This window comes from Carcharodon carcharias, chromosome 4 (genome assembly GCF_017639515.1).
Source record: "Carcharodon carcharias isolate sCarCar2 chromosome 4, sCarCar2.pri, whole genome shotgun sequence".
NCBI classification, from domain to species: Eukaryota; Metazoa; Chordata; class Chondrichthyes; order Lamniformes; family Lamnidae; genus Carcharodon; species Carcharodon carcharias.
The window spans coordinates 51,782,887-51,800,767 of NC_054470.1; the positions used below are offsets into that span (position 1 = coordinate 51,782,887).

The window sequence follows — 17,881 nt, forward strand, 5'->3', positions numbered from 1 at the left end:
ACTATTGAAGTCCCCCACCCAGAATACTTTCTGCGCCCTTGCCACTCTCAGTGCTTCCTCCAAGTGGTGTTCAACATAAAGCAGCACTGATTCATCAAATGAAACAAGGTGGTAGGTGGTAATCAGCAGGTGGTTTCTTTGCCCACGTTTGACCTGATGCCACGGGGTCTGGAGTCAATGTTGAGGACTCCCAGGGCAACGCCCTCCCATCTGTATGCTAATGTGCCGCCACCTCTGCTGGGTCTGTCCTGACGTTGGGACAGGACATACCCAGGGATGGTGATAGTGGTGTCTGGGACATTATTTGTAAGATATGATACCGTGAGGGTGACTATGTCAGACTGCTGTTTGACTAGTCTGTGAGACAAGTCTCCCAATTTCTGTTTACAGGCGGGTAGTGAGAAGAGAAATCAAGGCTGTTTAAATTAATCCTCTCCTGTCTGTAACAGAAATTGGGAGCTCAAGTCTGGGAAAACCCAATTTGAATTTGGCCAGAGTCCAAAACTTTAAAACAAGCCAGAATTGGATATTGAAAGAAATTGATTGGAAGCCAAAGAGGGAAAATTCAGTGGCTGAAATTATCTGTAAGACAAGTATGTGTACCACAGCAAACTCTTTTAGTCTTACATTAGAGTGCCACGGTAAATTATACTACAAAGATGGGTACGGAAAAGGGAGTGCTAACTAATGAAACCTTAGCCTACCGAAGTCGGGGACAATTAAGATTTGTGGCCTGGAAAATATGGGTAGAAGTTCCTCCAGAGGCCAAAAAGCCCGAGGTGCTCCAGATATTTTTGGAGAAGTTAGATCTCAGTCCCTATCCAGAACAGATAGAAGAATCAGAACCAAACAATGGTTGGAGACCTGTATTTAATATAGCCGCCCTGGCCGCATAACGGTTGTTAGAGCTAGAAAAGAGGAGGCTAGAGAAAGAGTTCCTGAAAAGAGTACAAGAGAGAGGATGGGCTCACCAGAAAAAGATACTGAGATGAAATTAAAAGCTCAAGAATCAGAGAGGGAATTCCAAAAGGGGACAGAGGGAAATAGCTATATTAAGGGGGAGTAACTTGGTGAGGTTCCAAGCATCGTGTCCCGAGGAGCCAGGCAACCCATACAATTTCTCCAAAACTCTGCGGTGTGGCAGAAGACTGAGAAAAGTTCAGAGGTCCTGCAGGGGGTGGGCGAAAGAACCCATCAGGGACAGATGGCTCAGGGAAAGCTACCTGGATTTAAAAAGGCTGAGACTGGGCCAGTAAAAGTAAAGGAGGTCAGGAAAATGGATTTGAAAAGAGATGAAGGGAGTGAGCCGGAGACCGAGTTAGCTAAATTAAACAGGGAACAGGGCCATTCCCAGGCAGCAAAGCAAACAGTGAGGGAGCTGCCTCACACAGTCAAAGAGCTACATGGCACAGCAATAGAAGCTAGCCAGCCCCACGTGAGCCAGAGTGTCCCAGAGGAAATGGGACCGAATAGAGACCAGCCATCCCTACAGCAACTACATTGGGGAAGTCAATACCAGGTGGGCAAGTCCACACTTGCCACCACCCAAAAAGCAGAACAAGTGTTGCTGTTAACTCCCAGGCAGCAAAACATGTGGGCAGTACTGAGCCTGGGGAAGCAAAAAGGCTGGGATGGGAGTAGCAAAGTGTGGAGGAGATGCAGCCAAAGAGGGGCTGGTGAAATCCTTCTCCCTGGGGATAAATAGGGGCACAGAAAGTCCCCAGATCCGGCCAGCAAATTTAAAAAGAAAGGAGCCCGTACCCCTTCTGAATGAGCAGGAAGTCTGGCTTTCTGAAACCTTCTCTTCAATTTTTGAAGAGGGACGCCAAGAATGTCCGAATAGATACGCGGTTGGTGAGAAAAGCTGCCTTGCCCAGATCTAAAACAAAAGGAACCTGCGCCCCTGCTGGATGAACAGGAGCTCTGGCTACCCAAACTCGCCTTTCTGAATTTGAAGGCAGACCCAAGAGATTCCCCAAGTGTCCTAGAATTAAGTAGGGACCAGTAAAATCCTAGAGCAAGGAAAGAAATAATGAGGGAGATGCCCCTTGTGCCTGAAGAGCCTGAAAGAAGGCAGGTGATGAAGCCTGGAAAGGAAAAAGGTAAAGGCTTGCCTGAAATATGGCCAACAGAAACCTTCTTTCTGACATTAAATAGGGAAAAAGGGAGTTCCCAAACCCAAGAGTAGATAAGGAATGAGATGCCTCCCCCAGCAGAAAAGCCAACAGGGAGGGTCGCTGGAGCTGCACCTCCACTGGAGGGCAGTGGTGTTCCAGAGGACATGGAGCATGTTGCGAGAATGCCCTCTCCAAAGCCAAAGGCCCCAGCCAGGAAACCAGCGATTCATTTTGTTGACCACTTTACAGCGAATTTAAACGTGGAGCAGAAAAGTTCCCAAATTGGCCCAGAAAGCATGAGGGTGATGCCTCATGTAGTTGATAAGCTACCTGGAGGTACAGAAAGAGCTAACCATTCCCAGAGGAATTTGGACCAGAATGTGACTTGTATTGTATAAACATTCCAGCCAAGTCAACACTAAGGATTCATACACGATACGTCTGTACCAGCCGGCTCTGGACAAAGGTACAGCTATTTGTGACTCCTAATCTCCAACATTGTGCTAATGGCCCCACCATTACCTGCTCCAAAACACAATGGGTTTCAACCAGGCACCTCCTTAACTGAATAGCTCGATCCAAAACCACCCTATCACATGACTGAGACTCGAGCTGTTTGAATTTAATTAAACAGCTCTTGAATTTTATCTTCAGTCACTGCTTGGCATCAGAAAAGCAGGACTCCAGGCAAGCAACCTGTGTCTGTCTACCATTTTATCATCCAACAGGCAACAGCAGAAAGAGCGCAGTCCAGTTGAAGCACCAGGCTTTCACCTACACGGTGAACTACTGGAATATTGGAACGTCTGTATTTGTGCCTAGAAGACTAATTCATCTCTACGTATCTTCTCCCACCATGGAGGTCCTCTCTTCTGGAAAGTCAGATCACCCTGCAATAGTTTCAGCCTGCTAACCTCTGAAGGAATACGCCACTGGACTTTTGATTCTGGATTCTGGACTCAAATATAACCATAACTCTTAATTTTCTTTTTATTGTGGTCTTGCCCTGTACCACTTTCTTTCCCTTATCTGTCTTTTATTGTCTGAGTGCAAAAAGGGGCGGATGTTGCGAAACCCCTTTCCTGCATTTTGAGTCTGTAAATAAGCCAACCCTCTAATTTAACCTTATCTCGAGTTTGCGGTGGTGTTATTAATAAAGGATTAGATGACTCCAAAACTGAAGGGTTGTGGAAAATACACCATGGCTTATAAAGAGAGAAATCAAAATTATAAAACACCTTTCTGTTTATGGATGGGTAATGAGAGAAGTAGGGGCTGCTCAAATTAATCCCCCTCTCCAGTCCATAATGATGTGGTGTAGGTACACCCACAGTGCTGATTGGGAGGCGGTTCCTCCTGCTCATCCTCCTCAGTTACATCATCATCTGAAGCAGTTGGCTCCACTTCCTCCTCTACGTCACTGAGTTCTGGATTTTGAATCTGTTACACCCCTTCACTATGCCATATTATGCAGCATGCAGCAGGCCACCACTATCCTTTACACCCTCACAGGTGAGGATTGCAGCGCTCCTCCCAAGCGATCAAGGCATCAGAAATGCATTTTTAAAAGGCCAGTGGCCTGCTTGATGAGTGTCCTGGTTTAAGGATGACTGCCATTATAATGCTCTTCTAGTACCGTCTCCATTTGGCTCAGTAAAGTAAGCAGCCACCTCCTCAATGGGTAATCTTTGCCCCTCAGTCGCCAGCCACAGACCTGAGGTGTAGGCTCAAAAAGGTCCAAGAGGTTTGACTTCCTCAGGATGAATGAGTCATAGCAGCTTCCAGGAAATCCTGTGCAGAGATGGAGGAAAATCTTATCGTGGTCACACACAAGCTGCATGTCGATGAAAAGAAAAGACTTTCTATTCATATATCTGTGCATCTTCTGTGATGGTGATGTGTGCGCAATCTATCACACGTTGCACCTGTGGAAAGGCAGCTATTGACACAAACCCCATTGCTCTTTGGATCTGAGACTCCACAACTGTGGGAAGATTAATGTGCTCCCTACCCTAGCAAAAAGGGAATTGGTTACTGATGTTATGCAACTGTAAATGGCTGATTGCAAGATGCTGCAGAGGTCTGCAGCAGAGTCCTCGAAGGATCCAGCTGCATAAAAATTGAGGGTCATGGTAACATTCAATGTAGAGCTTGGGCACTTGTTGTTCAAGAGACAAGTCTATGTCCAACATGGCACAAACCTCTCTGACCACATCCGTAACATTTTAAGCCTTCGCCTGCATCCCTTTCGGTCATTTTGAGGAAGCCATACCTGTTTCAGTATACCCTTCACTTAGGGTAACATCTCACCCTCCTCGCTGTTCTGACTGGCGACTCTGTCATCTCATGCCCGGGAGCCATAGCTCTAGCCACAGGCTGCTGCCTCCACCTTTCCTCTACATGCTGCTTGAAGGTCCTGCACCAATTTCTTCAGCCTTCCTTCCTTCGTGGACAACACTCTGCACACTCAGTGAGACTGGCAGTCTGAAATGTAGCCCTTTTTTTTTGAAAATGAGGCAAGGCATGAAAGGAACCTGCACAGATGTGCCCTTGTTCTTTTTCAGCCACCCTACTCTCCCCTTCGCTGAGGTCATACAGCAGCCTCTAACTCAGAGGCAAACTGAGCTTTAAATCTGATACCTCACACAGCTCGATATAAGGCTTAGAATTCTTTATCTCAGGCTTTCAGAGCTGTTCACATCTCCAGTACCAAGTCGTGGAGCGTGCGCACACAGACTTTTGCACCTTCTGACAGTGAAAATCACGAGTTCTCTCCTATCTCTTTAAATGGCCCAGCTGACTGACAAATATCCTTCACACAGCTGTCAATATTGGAAATGCAGAGAATGGGGGTGGGACTTCTGGATCTGGGTCCCGCCTGCCATTTTGAACCCTCCACCAGGGGGAAGAAGAATCACTGGAACAGGCTTTACTGCTGGTGGTGGATTTAAGAACCTCTCCTGCTCATGGTCTCATGGCATTTTCAATATTGCAATTTGCTCAGCAGTTGTTAAGATTCAGTCAGGAAATGTTCTTTTAATTTTCTTAATCAGCTGTTTTTATTATGGAAGAAAATTTCCATGTTTTTGTATTTTGTGGCCAAGACGTACAAGTTTAACTTTCACAGTTTGACACGTCTGTTTTAATGGGTAAAATGGCCAAAGCAGCTGCTCTATTATATTCAAACTAAAATTGTTGAGTGAATTAAAAATGTCATGATTGATTGCCATATTGCTAAATATAGTAAAGCTAAAGTAGAAACTTCAGTGGGTTAATGTGCTACCTGTGGTATTGAACCAAATAGATCTTAGCCAGTTTAAATTCTAAATATGTGTGAAGTTGTTCGATCTTGCCTAGAATAGCTCTTGGGTTGAAGAACCACCCTTAGTATCCCAGTCAATGGAAGGAAGATATCAATCAGGGTTCCCACTAAAGATGCATCTGCTAACAAACTCAAAGCTAAACATGGAGTAGTAAGGAAAGCAGTGTTTTGATTTTTCTTTGTTGATGATGAAAACATATTGAAAATCTGAGTAAGTAATGATACTGTGTTGCAACCAGAAAATAACTATTTAAAAAACCCCACAAATTTTGGGTTTTATGTTTCTAGTTGGGTCCAAAACTGGAGAGGTGGTAACATTAGTGCTAACATAGTGGATGAGATAAAGGCTGCTCCTTCCTCACATTTAAAATGGCCATTGCCAGACTTAAGAAAAAAATAGCCACTTGGGCAAGTTGGGTCTGCTCGTACCTTTAGAATTGTAATCATCATGGGTCAAAGTAGAAAACACTAGAAATACACAGCAGGTCCATCAGCATCTGAAAGAAAAATATCAGGTTAACGTTCCAGGTGGGAAAGTTTACCCAAAACATTAACTTGTCCTTCCTCTTTCACAAGCTCGCTGTGTATCTCTTTCATTTTCTATTTTTTTTTAATATCAGATTTCCAGTACTCAAATTTTTCTTCTTACCTCAGCCCAACCTGGGTCATTACCTTCAGAAAAGAGGAGAGAAAATAGTAAACAAGAACTGAAGCAGCTACTATTAAGAGAAGTTTATGAAAAAAATTCACCATAAGACCTGTATTGAATAAAGCTTTAGCTTTCCTGAATAGCAGAGTTATCTGGAGGTATCTGTTTTGGTGATGAAATTCTCTTGGAAACTGCTGTGGTTCAGACATAAAGTGTTAGTCCTTCTAGCCTGTGCCCTGTAGTTTAATCCCATTTCAGCCCAAGAGTTGGTCAAGTGTTCTTTACAAGGAAAGAAAAGGAGATAGAACCTCACAATTCACATTCGTCAGCTTTAATTATTCATTCCCGCAACTTTTCAGGTCGAGGGAAAATGACTTTTCAAAAAATAGCAGCTTTAACATTGCAGCCAAGGCAGGGCTGGTATTAGGACTGTGCACTCTTTGCAATTGCACATGACTTTGAGCCAGTCAGGTCCTGAGCAGATCCACTGATCAGTTTAACAAGTGCAGTAAATAGATCTAGACTTTATCAAAGGACCCCAAACTTACCTTTAAAATGGCTACAGTATGGGAACCCATGATTCTTCAGATGTGCAGAGATGGCTGTGAATAATTATGTCACAATATTGAGCTGTGATGCTGTAGAGAAGTAATAGGAAGCTTTGCATCTGATGTCTTGTGATGGACCGACACGACTGAAATTCACTGCAGCAACCCTAGAACTACCTTTATTAACTCCAGTCAGTGAAAAATGGTTTTTCCATGTTGCTGGCCTAAAACCCCAACAGGTTGAATGTTGATGTGGTTGCCATACTGCAGGAGGCTTGTGGGGGAGGGGCTGGGGTGGGGGTGGCAATTAGGAACTTATAAAAGTGGATAACATGTGTCACAAAGGAATGAAACCAACTTGGTTACAATTTATTTTCTATGGATGATGATCCACTTGGCATTGGGACTCATTATGTGAGAATATACAAATTCAGGTTGAGCCACAGCTTATTGGTATTCCAATGTGCTCTCTATTGTACACTGCATTTCTACACCAATATGCTGCATTTTCAACTGAGCATTTATAGTGATTCCTGAAATGCCATGATTATAAAGAGTATTCAACAATAACGATCAGAACTGCAATGCACCAGAGAAAGACTTGTGTCTAATGGCAGTAAAAACATTGGATCTGCACAGCAGGTCATTCAGCATTTGAAATAAAAGGATAAGTTAATTTTTATAGAACAGGATCCTAGAATTTGAAACTGAGAAGGAAACCATTTGGTCCATCATCTATTTGCTGCTGCTAGCTCTTCAATGAAAGCGATTCAATATAGCCTCATTTCCCTGTCCTTGTGTATCCTTTCAATACATACTTTTCTAATTTCCTTTTAAATCATGTTATAGCTTTTGCCCGAACAGCCACTCGAGGTAAAGTATTCCATGTTCAATTAACTCTGGGAAAATTCTCTTTTAAGTTCCTCCTTTGTTCTTCTAGTGATAATCCTGAGCCTATGCCCTTTGCTTATTTATTTATCAACCAGTAAAATCAATCTTTCAAAAATTAAGTTTTCAATATCTTTAATAATTTGACATCTCCATTATATCCTCTTTTAACTTTACTGTTTCAGTGAAAAAAACTTACTTATCCTTTCTTCACAATTATTCCTCATTTTGGTGTCAGTCTCATGAATAGTTGTTTTGAATTCTTTTCCATGGCTCTAATATCTATTCTATAATGGGACCTTTGACAGCTTTTCCTGCCTACACTCCCACTTTTTAAGATCCACATATCAGCACCCCTGAATCTATCTACACTCTACTCCATTAAGTGTCTCTCCATTTACGGAATAATTCCTTTCACTATGATCTTCTCAAAACGTGCCACTTTACACTTACCTGCCTTGAACAGTATCTCTCACCTATGTGCCCACTCTATTACCTTGTCTCTGTCCTCCTGAAATCTCTTACGTCCTTCTTCACAGTTTGCTATGTCACCTAGTTTATCAACAAAGTGATATTCCTTGTGCTGGGTTCAAATCATTTACAAATGGACATCAAAAATAAAGGTCTACAGCACATGTATTCCAGATACATAAGCCTGAAATTTACTGCAGTCTTCTGGACACCAACATTGGGGTGAAAAGGGGGTCCCAAGCCCCCACTTGCTGGCGGTGGTGTTTGCTCGGCCAGTTTACTGCAGATGACCTCCCAATTAGCTGTCTGCGGGCCTGTCATCAAATTAAGGGCAGTAGGTAAGCTCCTGATGCTACCAGCCCTATCACAATGCCAGCAGCTCTGAAGCCCCAGCAATGCTGCCAGGAAATGTGATTATTGCTGAGGCATGCAGACGACCTCAGTAGTTCAGGCAGGTAAGAATATAAAAAATTCAGGGGGCTGATCGTCAGAGGGAAAACCCCTTTGGGGAGAGCGTTGGGGCCTTGGGGGCTGCTTTCCCTGCCCATGGCTCTCTCTTTGGGCTACTGAGTCTCCAACTCCAATGGTTCCCAAGGCTGCTTCAGAGAGGCAACCTGAATTAAGCTGGTGGCCTCCCCATGCGGCAGGAGAGGTTGCTCTGCCCTTGGCAAAATGCCAGTGACTCTGTGAAATGGCCCTTAACAGGGTTTTTAAGCATACAAATCAGCTGCTCGCCTCCTGGAAGTGGGTAGTCGGTCCACGTCACAGCTTGCTGATGGGGGAATGCCCCGGCCACAGGACTGCGTTGGAGTGCCGACCTGACACACTGCCCCAATTTTACTGGCTGCCTCCTCATGTCACCCTGAGGAGGTAAAAATTCTTACCATTATTGCCCACATCCAGTGAATCTTATAAAGAAAAACCATTTATTCCAACACTGGGTTTCCTAGCTCCTAGCCTTCCCACTATCAATGTAATCGAAATTGGTTTTTGACAATAGCAGAAAATGGGCAATCATGAATCATAGCCCATTTCAACCACCACCTGATCTTTACCATTGTTTTCAGTGGTGGCACTTTTACAATGCTTCATAGAATTCTATATTCAATGTATTCCCTTCATCTATACGCTGTGATTTCTTTGAAATTCAATTAGTCAACCATGATCTATCCTATCCCCCAACGTGTTCACTAATTTTATCACACATTAGGGACTCTGGTGTTTAGCCATTATTGAGATAAGATTATGTTGTTTACAGTTTTAAATTTTGTTTTTGTCCTTTTTTAGAGCAGGGATATAACATTTTGCAACTTCAAGCCCTTTGGCTTACTTCAGTTTCTCCCTCCATAGATTGTGCCAGAGCTACTAAGCTTTTCCAGCACTTTGTTTTGATTGAAAGGAGTTCAGTTAATGGACACCACTCAAAACAGTCACTCATTTTTTTTTTAGATGCTGAATTAATTGTTAAGTATTTCAAGCATTTTTTGTCTTTCCTTCTGAGTTCCAGCATTCCTTTTATCACTTGTCAAATTACCCACCCACTGACAAGGAAGAGGCAGTAATTTGTCCTGAACAGCTGACTGGTTCTTACCTGGAAATATTGTACTGCAGATGCATCTTCGGTTCGTCGGCTGAATGCTGAATGAGCTTTATTGGAGTTTTTAAAGATCTTTAAGGAATTGTAAAAGGTGAAGAACTCTGAAAACAAAGAAATAAAGATTCTGTTAAAAATTAAATAATTATAAGCCATGCTATAGACAGATAATGGCCATTGTGACCACAGCTATCAACTCACAATAGTCTTAGAAATGTTTCTCTGAACACCTCTTGATACGGTGTGCAATAGAATCAGCATTTTCAGTGCCAGGTTGATCAATTTTGCAGTTTAAACAGTACTACACAAGGAAATGTTGGTATTGTGAAACCTCATTATACAATCTGATCCAAACTAATATCTGTTATTAAAAAAGTACTTCACTGATCCTCATAGGTTTGTAATATATGGTAAGCTACTTAGAGTGCATTAGTAGATTGTCCAGCATATCCAACATCTAATGGACAAATCAGATCACTCTGGGTGTGCAAGCAGTGGAAAAATGCACCTGGACATTCGTGGAGCTGCACAGTGCATGGTGAGGGCGGATGGAAGGCAAACAGTCTGGAAATGTACAAATAAACACACGATTCCACCTGACAAGATCAAAAAAAGATAACATTCATGCTTATTGCCACTCAGGCAGATACTGCATGTCGAGTTTGTGAACCTTACTGGACTGAAGTTTAAAAATTACTTCAGTCGCTTAGTAATCAAGGGTTAGTAATAATATCTTAAATTCTCCTAGGATGAAACTATTCATTATCAATAATCAATTCAACTCAGCACACCAATTAGACCAGCCCACAATATGTTTCTGTATCTCAAATCACATGACCTTATGCAAAGCCAATTCCATTGCATTTAATTTCTCTGACACTTGTGAAGCCAGTAATATTTTCACTTGACAAAATCTTAACAGATTTCAGAATATTGCTCCCCCAGTGGAATTGGAGCAAACTTTCACTGGCATCATGAGTGCTTTAAGTGATTTAAAATTAAGTGGACAAGCAGTCTGTTAATTCAGAAATCCTGCAGTTTAACTGATGTTCTGGAATTCTGGGTCCAATTCCCTCATGGATTAACCCTCTGGACAATTGCTAAGGTGCTTAGCATGGGTGCTATCCAGTTACAGCATTCTTTTTGAAGCAAATCTCTACTAATGGCTGGTGTCCAATAATGCTGCAGTTTAACAACAGATAAAGAGGTGAACTCTGCTCATCTGATATCACTCTGACCCTCGTATTTCATGTGTCCTGACCACAACTCTCAGGAAGTGTGGTAAATGTGGGCAACCTTCCTTTTATCCCTTCAATGAGCAGATGCACTGACAAAGGCAAGAATGAAGAATATAGTAATCCACTAGAATCATTAATGCAAATGGATACACTGAGCTAGAGATCTAGAGCTGTTAGGCTCTGGTTGACTAGTATAAACTGTGCTAGATATTTGGTGCCACCAAGGTCCAGTTAAGCCTCATTGCTGGAATGCACCCAGTACAAAGGAGAAGAGAAAAGGGGTTAGAAATCAATTACACTGGGTTTCCACCTCCTTTTATATTGCCCAGGATTTTCTGGGAGTTTATGGTGGGGGCAGGAAAGGGGGGACACATAGTGGCAATGGTGATACATTGCCAACAGCTGGTACCAATAAAGAGCAGCCATTCAGCTGAATTGGAATTATGAAAGGGGCCTTCTGCCTATTTTTCATTAGCTAAGCTGGGCAAGTGCACACTAGGGGCAGAATTTTCTGCCTGTCAGGCGGGCAGACCCGACCCAATCTCCGGCGGGCAGGGAGCTGATCCCCGCCAGCGAAAGGCCCACCCAGTGTGATGTCCAGCAGTGCTGCCTCAGGGAGATCACTTCCACTTTGAAAAATATTAAAAATAGAAAAAAAAAATTCCTTAACATTTCCCCCTCATGTGACAATGTCACATGAGATGGTACATGTTCATAATTTACAGAATGAATGCATTAAAATGTTTAAAACCCTGCATGAAACCTCATCCCACCGCTGGATGAGGTTTCATGTTTTATCTAGTTGCCGCCAGGGCTCCTGGCCTGCCCACCAACCTTAAGGTTGGATGGGCAGGTCCTTTAATTGTTTAAAATGACCCTGTCAATGGCCTCAATTGGCCACTGACAGGTTGGCAGGCCCGCAACTGATTTTGCTGCGCCCCCGCCTTCCTGAAAATTTAAATGGGGCAGGATGACGTCAGGGGTTCCGCCTGACATCATCCTGCATCATTTTATGCGTCGGTGAGTGGGCCCCGCCCCCTGCTCGCCAACTGCAAAATTCTGCCCTAGATGTTGCACCCATCCATCCTCTGACTAGAAGCCTAAAAAGGTAAAAGCCACGTTTCTTCTGCCAGATACACAGTGGAGGCTTGCAGCTGAAGGTTGCTGACTGAAGTTAAAAAAGCCTTGCAGTTAACAACCATGAACACTGCTTCAAGCCTGAGGATGGATTTCTATCCCTGATTGAGGACAGTCCTTGGCCAAAGAATGGGTTTGTGCCTAAGGTAGGTGAGGACATTGCAATGGAAATATCCAGGTCATTTCAGGCAGAGCACACTTTGGTCCTTATTTGGACAAGATGATTCAGAAGATGCAAAGAGTAACAATGGAGAGATTGTCAAATAAAACCTAAAATCTCCTTACATTAGACTTGTTTATCGAGATAAAATTGAAATGTTTTTCCATGTGAGATCTGCATGGACCAAAAATTTTCTTTGTACTCTATTCTGGTAAATTGAGAATTATGGCTGTTAAACAGGAGATTATTACAATTTCACATAAATAAATAGGAACAAGATGTCTTTGATAAAGATTTATGTTTTTTAAAAAAACTCACTCTATAATAAATAGAACATTTTACAATTTCATTGATACCATACTTTAATGCAAAATGTACACAGCACCTTCCCTAGTATGGCCAACTCAGAACAAGAGTGATTTTCAACTGCAGGCCACTCATTTGTCATCTGAAAAGCCGATGAGTGGAGGATGAAAATCAGGGGAAACCATTGTCGCCCGACTGACACGCAAGGCCTGCCTGATGCAATTTTCAAGCAGGCTTGTTAGCGGGCAAGCTGCATACCTGCCTGTTTTGGCTGCTTACGTTATATGCAGGAACTTATTAGCAATTTTCAAGTACAAATGGATGGAGTGTGCACATTTTCCTTTGTTCCCTACCACTATCCTGCTCGATGTTGCTGCATTGCGGTGGAGAATCTGGCACTACATTTTTAAATTTCATGAAGAAACAAACTAGTACGTAAGCACCTTAATAAACATAAGAACTTATAGGTGTGTGAATGTAAGGATTATTAGAATGAAAGTTGCCATTTGGTTCATTATGCCACCACCCCTTTGACAAATCATACATAATTTGCATTATAATGACCTCAATGTAACTTATCTAAAGAATGCAATGCTCCCATAAAAAATAGATGGTTTCTGAAATTTCACCATGACCCCCAGAGTAATCTAACACATCGCTGTATATTACAATCTGCATTATTCAACCATGGCTGACTGCATTCCACAGAAGACTTTCCCATGATCTCAATAGCATTGGGAGAATAATTTTCTATCGAGTACTGATCATCCGTGTCTATACTTAACCCTCATAATGGTTAATTGTATACTTATCAAGATAAACATCAGGGTTAATCTTCGTTTCCCTTATTTGTTTTCCTTTCTGATGTATTACTCTGAAACTAAGCATTCATTAAGAAAGCTGAAAATGGCAGTAAACTGCAAATTAACTACATTAATAACGCAATTTTAGAGATTCTCCAGACTTAGCAATAAGCTTGTTGCAAGATCCAAAATAAATGATTTACCCCAAGCTTTTTTTTTTAAAAAAAAAGAACACTTTCTATGCAAATCTATGTAAATCTCTGAAATTACAGAATGAAAGGGCTTTTCCTTTTGGTGTTTTTGAACTAGCTCTCCTTCCTCATCCATACAAAATCAGGTTATACTTGTGATTTGGTTCAAGCCCTAAACATACAGAAATGAATGGATAGTTGTTTTTGTATGCAACAAACAAATCTGGATGGGGGGTCTGTAACAAAAAAATCAATGAACAGAAAAAACAGCTAAATAATAAAATAAAATTGCATTCAGCCACCAAGCAAATTCAGTTCTGGCGGAGAATAATCCCAATCTCGAGATTTAATGGGATGGGCATTTTGAGTAAATAACAGTTCCACTAATTATGCCTAATATCTTCCAAATCTACCTTGGACTTTCATCTACACCAGTTAATCTCTTGTGGCGCTGCCCATGGGAAGTTGGCAGGTAAACTAAGGAAGATATTGGTCCCAACTCACAATACAACAGGCCTCTGTGGACCCTTAACATTTACACCCACCCCTTCTCCTGCCCCGCATGACTTAGCTGCCACCCTGCTTGGTATTCCATCCATTTGTATTTGCAAGCACCATGGGCGGGATGAGATTTCCAACAGCAATTAAAAATTAAATAAAATTTTTAATATTTCATTGAAAACATGTCCCTCTCATGTGACAGAGTCACATGATCGGGGACATATTTTCAACAGTGGTAACTTTTTTATTTTTGAGTTTTTAAATCTCAGGGAGCTTTCATTGCGTGCAAACTTCCGTGCTCGTGCTCCTCCTGAGCCCACCCCGGCAGCGCTGAACGCTGCAGTGCACCTTTCACGCTGGCTGGGTAATTGGGAATCAATGTCGGGGCCCGATCGTGGGCGGCGGTCAGCTTCATGACCGCTCCCGGGCCTGTCCGCCGCACCAAGGTAAAAATCCTGCCCAAGGTGTGCATTCCAGATGTGTTGTCCACTTCACCCCAGTTCCTGCTGTGAAACCAATTTTTCAGCGAATGTCTTCAGGACAGGACATTTATATCATGTGACACACTATGCATTATTCTTCTGTTAATGTGACAAGAACTCTTTTACTGCAATTAAACTTTTCTACCTTCTTGTATAGTAGACAGTAATACATAATTTTAACGCAAAGTTAAAAACTATGTTGTAATTAATTTAGGAACACATAACTGCTACATGAAGAAAGGCCAACGTCCATTTAACTCACCTCCTACCATCCTGATAGCTGCATGGCACAATGACAATGGATTTGTTGATTAATCGGGACCATCAATTTATCAATTAGCCTCCTACAGACTCAGGCATGAGATGATGAAAACCCCCAATGTTGGAAAGGCACCTGTTCTGCCCAAGCGTGCTACACATTTGTTTACATAGTCATTATTTTCCCATTTTTTTCAAATAACCATCAAATTCCAAAAAGGGAATAATGAGATACGAATCTGAATAAATCACACAGCATGTTTAAATTTGAACTGAGTGAACTCTCTCGTTGCTCAAGCAAGCTAATTAAACTGGGGAATCATTTCCATGAGTAAAGCAAGTTTTTAGTCTATGTTGCAGGACTAAATCAGAGAAGTCAATACTGTACTAAATATTAGACAGAGATAATTATTTCCACGAAACAATTATTGACAAAACAAGCAGATTGCAAGATTTAGATTTAGCAGATAGACATATTAAAGGTTGACCTAATGTTAAAAAGGAATGTTACCACCTTAGAGATAAGCATCATATAAAGAAATATGTTTGTGTGTGCCTATACGGAGGTTATAGTCAACAGAGAATAATGTTAAAAAGAAAACATTGAGTTGTTAACTAGTTGTTAGAACATGGGATTTTCCCACAAGTGGCATTGAGACAAAGAATTTACCAGGAGAGAATTGAATAAGGGTTTGAAAAAGAATAATATAAAAGAGGAATAGGCAGCAAAAACAGGTTGGAGTGCATACTTCCATTGAAGATTACAGATGTGATGGATTGGAAATTATATGGTTCCGCAAAATCTCTTTCTTCAGGTCAGTTAGAACATGAGGGTAGAAAAAAAAATACTAAATCTATCTATAATGGATACATTTAAGGGGAAACTAGAGAAATACAGAGGGGGGAAAGGAATAAAAAAGTGGGAGGTTGCTTGTTTAGAGCATAAATACTGGCGTGGACCAAAATGGCCTGTTTCTACGCTGTATAGTTTATGTAATTCTATTTATCACAACAACCATCATAATCAGACCCTAAACAAACACAAGCACTAACACAGCTCTAGCCCAACAACTTTGAAAACATAACTAGGCAGAGTGCATACTGTTGCGAATATTTGATTTATAATTCATATGTTTCAGAAGATAACTTTTAGTTTATGAATTGAATGTTAAATATGGATAAATGGGAATACTTGCTTGATAAACTGGTAAATAGATCAGGGGTAATTACAGTTGGAAGGGTATACTGTGTTTATTTAATAATGTTAGAGTCAGAAGTTACAAAACAAAACAACGGATGACCCATCTCTGAGCTCTTGGTAGGGACAGGAAGCCTACAGTTATTTCAATAAAGAATTTAAATTATTAATGTTTGTCTCACATCAAAGAAGCTAAAAGGATCTTTGAAAACAAAGGGGTCTCTTGGTAGAAACAGCAAGTCTGGAAAAAGGGCTGTAAACTCCATTACAGATATAAATTATCCATGCGGTCACAGAATCAATGGGTTGGTTTGAAGGCAAAAGGTAATTAGTTTACATTTTTATTTGGAACATCCCAAAGTTTGCCATGTTGTCATGGAGATGGACTGAGGGGGTTAGAAAAGTTCCTTAGATTTACTTTGTGTGTGTTTGCTCATAGAAACAGGCAGGCAGCAGTGGAGCTTGAAGATGACAGAGAGAGTCTGTCAGGAGCTGTAAAGCAGCTGTGGCACCAGGGGCTGTGAGGTCAGACTGAGAGAAAGCAGTCTGTGTCTGCCCAAAGCCAGGATAAAAAGCAAAGAGGCCATTAGGAGCCAGGGGAGTTCTTCATTTTTAAATCACTGAGCACAAACGCAGTGAGGCCCAAGCTTGAACTGAGAACTCTACACCCTTGAGGTCTTGAAGGGGAGTTGGAGGGCTGCTTAGCCAAGGAGAGGTGATGGGTGGCCAGTCCACTCTTGCGCTGATTGAGGCCTTAAGTGACCATTTAATGGCCACTTGAGGACCTCCTCCCTCTGCAGCAGGTATTTTACCAGAGGTGAGCAGTGCCCACACCATGTGGCGAGGCTACCAGGCTGTGGGCTGGGGGATTGTTCTTCCAGTTGGGCACTCTTTATCCAACAGAGCCTGCCACCTCCCCAATGGTGCTCAGTGTCTCTGCTTGTTCCCCGTGGCCCTCCAATCATGGCCCCCACACCCCATCCCGTGGCCTGCCTGACTGGGTCTAGTGAAACTTCCCCACTTATCAGTACCTCTGTGTCTGGCTCCAGCAATGATCCTCTTGGTTACTGACTACAGTCCCAGCAGAGGCCACCCCTCCTTGAGGCACTGCTAGGACTGGAAAACCACTGGTCATCTGACTGATTGGCAACTCTTGAAGGCAGGACTTCCTCCCAGTTGGGGGAAGAAGTCTCAACCTGAGCCAGTTAAGAGGCAGCTAGCCATTTAATCAGGTTGATGCATCCTGACTATGCGGAGGTGGGCTCATCCCTGACTTTTCAGCTGAAGGAGGGGCCACCTCCTCTGTGAAAAATTCCAGCCTGTAGATTCCACAAGTATTGTAATGGTAAACCAATCCACTGCACCACTCAGGCTTTCATTGTGCAAAACTTGCTTTAAATGATCTATAACCTAAAAAATGTAGTTGGTAATATTCATAGATGGATAATTAATATTTTAAAAACATGCATTAACTCAGTTATATATTTGAACCAAGTCAGTTTGTAACTGCATTCAGTCCTACATGAGTGTTGAATTTCTTTTCCAATATTATGAGCAATTTTTAAGCTTATAAATGTGTCCTAAAATCTGCCTACAAACTGTGACTGCCTGAGACCAGAAAGCTTCCCAGAACTCTGCATTTGCCTCACCTCCATTCCCCTTAATACACCATTGATGCCTGGTACAGGGGACGGTCTGGGGGACACAGCCAGAGCACCAGTTTTAGAAATACCCATCGGATGCACCTATGCTAGGGAGGGAGCATGAAGACCTAAGATTTTTTCTCTATCTCTCTTTATTCTCTTTTGGTTGTGATGTTGGCGCTGCACTGTGGTGACATGGGTTGTTATGCTGTAATTCTTTTTTTGTTGGTTATGCAGAAGCAACTGCACCCACAGCAAATTTCCGTAAGGACATTAAAATTGTACTGATTATTGACTAAACTCTGGTGCTGCTATTAAACCAACAGCAGGGAGATGGATAACAGCAACACTCCTCCTTTAAAGATACAAAAAAAA

General features: G+C 42.1%; 1 protein-coding gene across 1 annotated transcript in view; it reads right to left on the bottom strand.

Moving 5' to 3' along the window:
* The window catches only part of carm1l (coactivator-associated arginine methyltransferase 1, like), a 124,434-nt gene that overhangs the window by 73,849 nt on the left and 32,704 nt on the right, over positions 1-17,881 (bottom strand). The window contains exon 3 of the mRNA XM_041185716.1: positions 9,587-9,693. Coding sequence (XP_041041650.1) covers positions 9,587-9,693 — 107 coding nt within the window. The remainder of the gene's footprint in view (positions 1-9,586; positions 9,694-17,881) is intronic.